This window comes from Cynara cardunculus, unplaced genomic scaffold (genome assembly GCF_001531365.2).
Source record: "Cynara cardunculus var. scolymus isolate 2C unplaced genomic scaffold, CcrdV1 Un_Scaffold_11805, whole genome shotgun sequence".
In the NCBI taxonomy this organism is placed as follows: domain Eukaryota; kingdom Viridiplantae; phylum Streptophyta; class Magnoliopsida; order Asterales; family Asteraceae; genus Cynara; species Cynara cardunculus.
Genome location: NW_020207045.1, coordinates 1 through 1,900, shown reverse-complemented (window position 1 = coordinate 1,900; position 1,900 = coordinate 1). Strand labels below are relative to the sequence as shown.

Here is a 1,900-nt window from a genome sequence, read left to right as displayed (position 1 = left end):
TAGCGTTTACAATTTCACTCTTAATTTGGATTTGGGGACTTGAGAATTTGAAACTAAATTTGAGATGGGGTTCAATATTCATGCTGCTTTGAAGGTAAGATGAAGTTTAAAATGCGTTAATTTTGTTTGGCAAAGTTCTATCACAACTAAGAAATATTGCCAATATTTCATGTTTTTTCCTATCACTTTGATGTGGATGTTGCTACAAGTGTGGTTATTTGGAGAGTGCCTGAAAGGTGTTTGMTAAAATGTGTGAGAGAAATGTAGCTATGGTTGCTACACAAAGCATAGTGCATCCTTGTATAATTTAAGTAGGATAACAATTAGCATGACACTTGAAATCCTTGTTGAAAAGGTTCATGAAACACAAGACTTGCACTTGGTCACATTGGTTCTTTCTTGAAGACAATAACAACTTAGCATAGAAAGAGATTATTCAAAATAAAACCTTAAAATTGATGGAAGTATTCTGGGCTTCCTAAAGAAAGTTAAGCTTCATCATTGGTAGAAACATAAATTTGAGCATCACAAAATATTCAAAAACCCAAAAATGATGCCTAGCTAATTTAGATGATACACTTGTACAACATGGATGACATACAAAAACGATATATAGAAAAGACATATATAAAAAGAATAAATCATAGAAGAAAAACAGAATTAAACAGGGTTGATGGTAAAGTAGGTTTGAACCACTGTAAGAAGAAACAACAARATTCCAGCAAGTAGAGCAATCATATTCCATGGGCTACTGAAATATGTACGTCTCAACCATGCAAGATTTCTGGGCCAATAACCGTTGTAATACGTATCCAGTTCYTGCCACTCTTTAGGATAAAAGAAATCTACAAATGAAGATTCTTTRCATATGTGGTTAATCATTGTTGCRGCCTCTTCATTTGAACCTATAGAGTTGASAACAACTTTGGATTCTAYCAATSTGGCAACATCTTCTTGATCATTGATTAGCATATCTATGGCTACGGCATATGATGTTATGTAATTACGAACCTGAGGACAGAATTGCTCGTATGCAATCAGGTTCCTTAAAACCAACTCAGTTTCATCGTGAATACACAATACTGGCATTCTGAGAGTAGGTTTACCCCAAGCCCAAGGCCACTTCCAGGAAAAGCATACAGACGTAGGTGATTCTAGTTCAATGGCCAGACACCATTTTGGATCTTGATGATGAGGCTTAAARTTCACCCCTGCCCTGTCCAGTTCTACAGCCGAATGGATTGTTGAATTTGAAAAATCTGATTGAGGAGGATGTGAAGGCTGGTAACATTTATGCATAAGACCAAGAATATGATCATGTTGACCCTCCTTATCATCATTCTCCATTGTCAAATTTGTTTTAAAGATGTTGACAACTTGTATAAGTATAAAGAGGAGTTYATTTAGACAAGTTATTGGTGTAAACCTGGAASACGTGCRCTCAAAGATGTCTTGGAGAACAAAAAAGGGGATTTGGTTTTCTATCAGCAGCAGGTCATAAATCATAGCCWGCGSAAGCACCATATTTTCATCAAAACMRYCCMYGGATAACTTGTAACTGASTTCAAGAATGAAACAAGCATCCATTACCATCATTCTTGCAATTTCATCGTCRCTGTAGCTCTTCATCCCGTCCTCATAACTAGCCCTGATTCTGTCTATTGAAGCATTCACCCCRTGCACACATGTTTCCAATGTGTGTTGTGGTGAGGAAGCTAATAGATCACGCAGAAAAATRGCTTTTTGTGGTTCAAAAGGTAGCAAGTTTTCATCGTTTCTGTGAAGAGGTCCAATAGAGACCACCCTCGGGTTGAAAGCCCTCGGGTTAAGATCTCGAACCCTGCTTGGAATGATTTGAATAGATGTTGGTGAAAATTCCTTGTGTTGTTTTTGTGTGCAA

The 1,900-nt window shown here is 36.9% G+C and overlaps 1 protein-coding gene across 1 annotated transcript; it reads right to left on the bottom strand.

The window, feature by feature from the left end:
- Window positions 1–472: 472 nt before the first annotated feature.
- On the bottom strand, window positions 473–1,894 carry LOC112505539 (UPF0481 protein At3g47200-like). The gene has a single exon (XM_025109435.1). The coding sequence runs from the start codon at window positions 1,627–1,629 to the stop codon at window positions 661–663; it is 969 nt and encodes a 322-aa protein (XP_024965203.1). The 5' UTR covers window positions 1,630–1,894; the 3' UTR covers window positions 473–660.
- Between the last annotated feature and the right edge of the window lie 6 nt (window positions 1,895–1,900).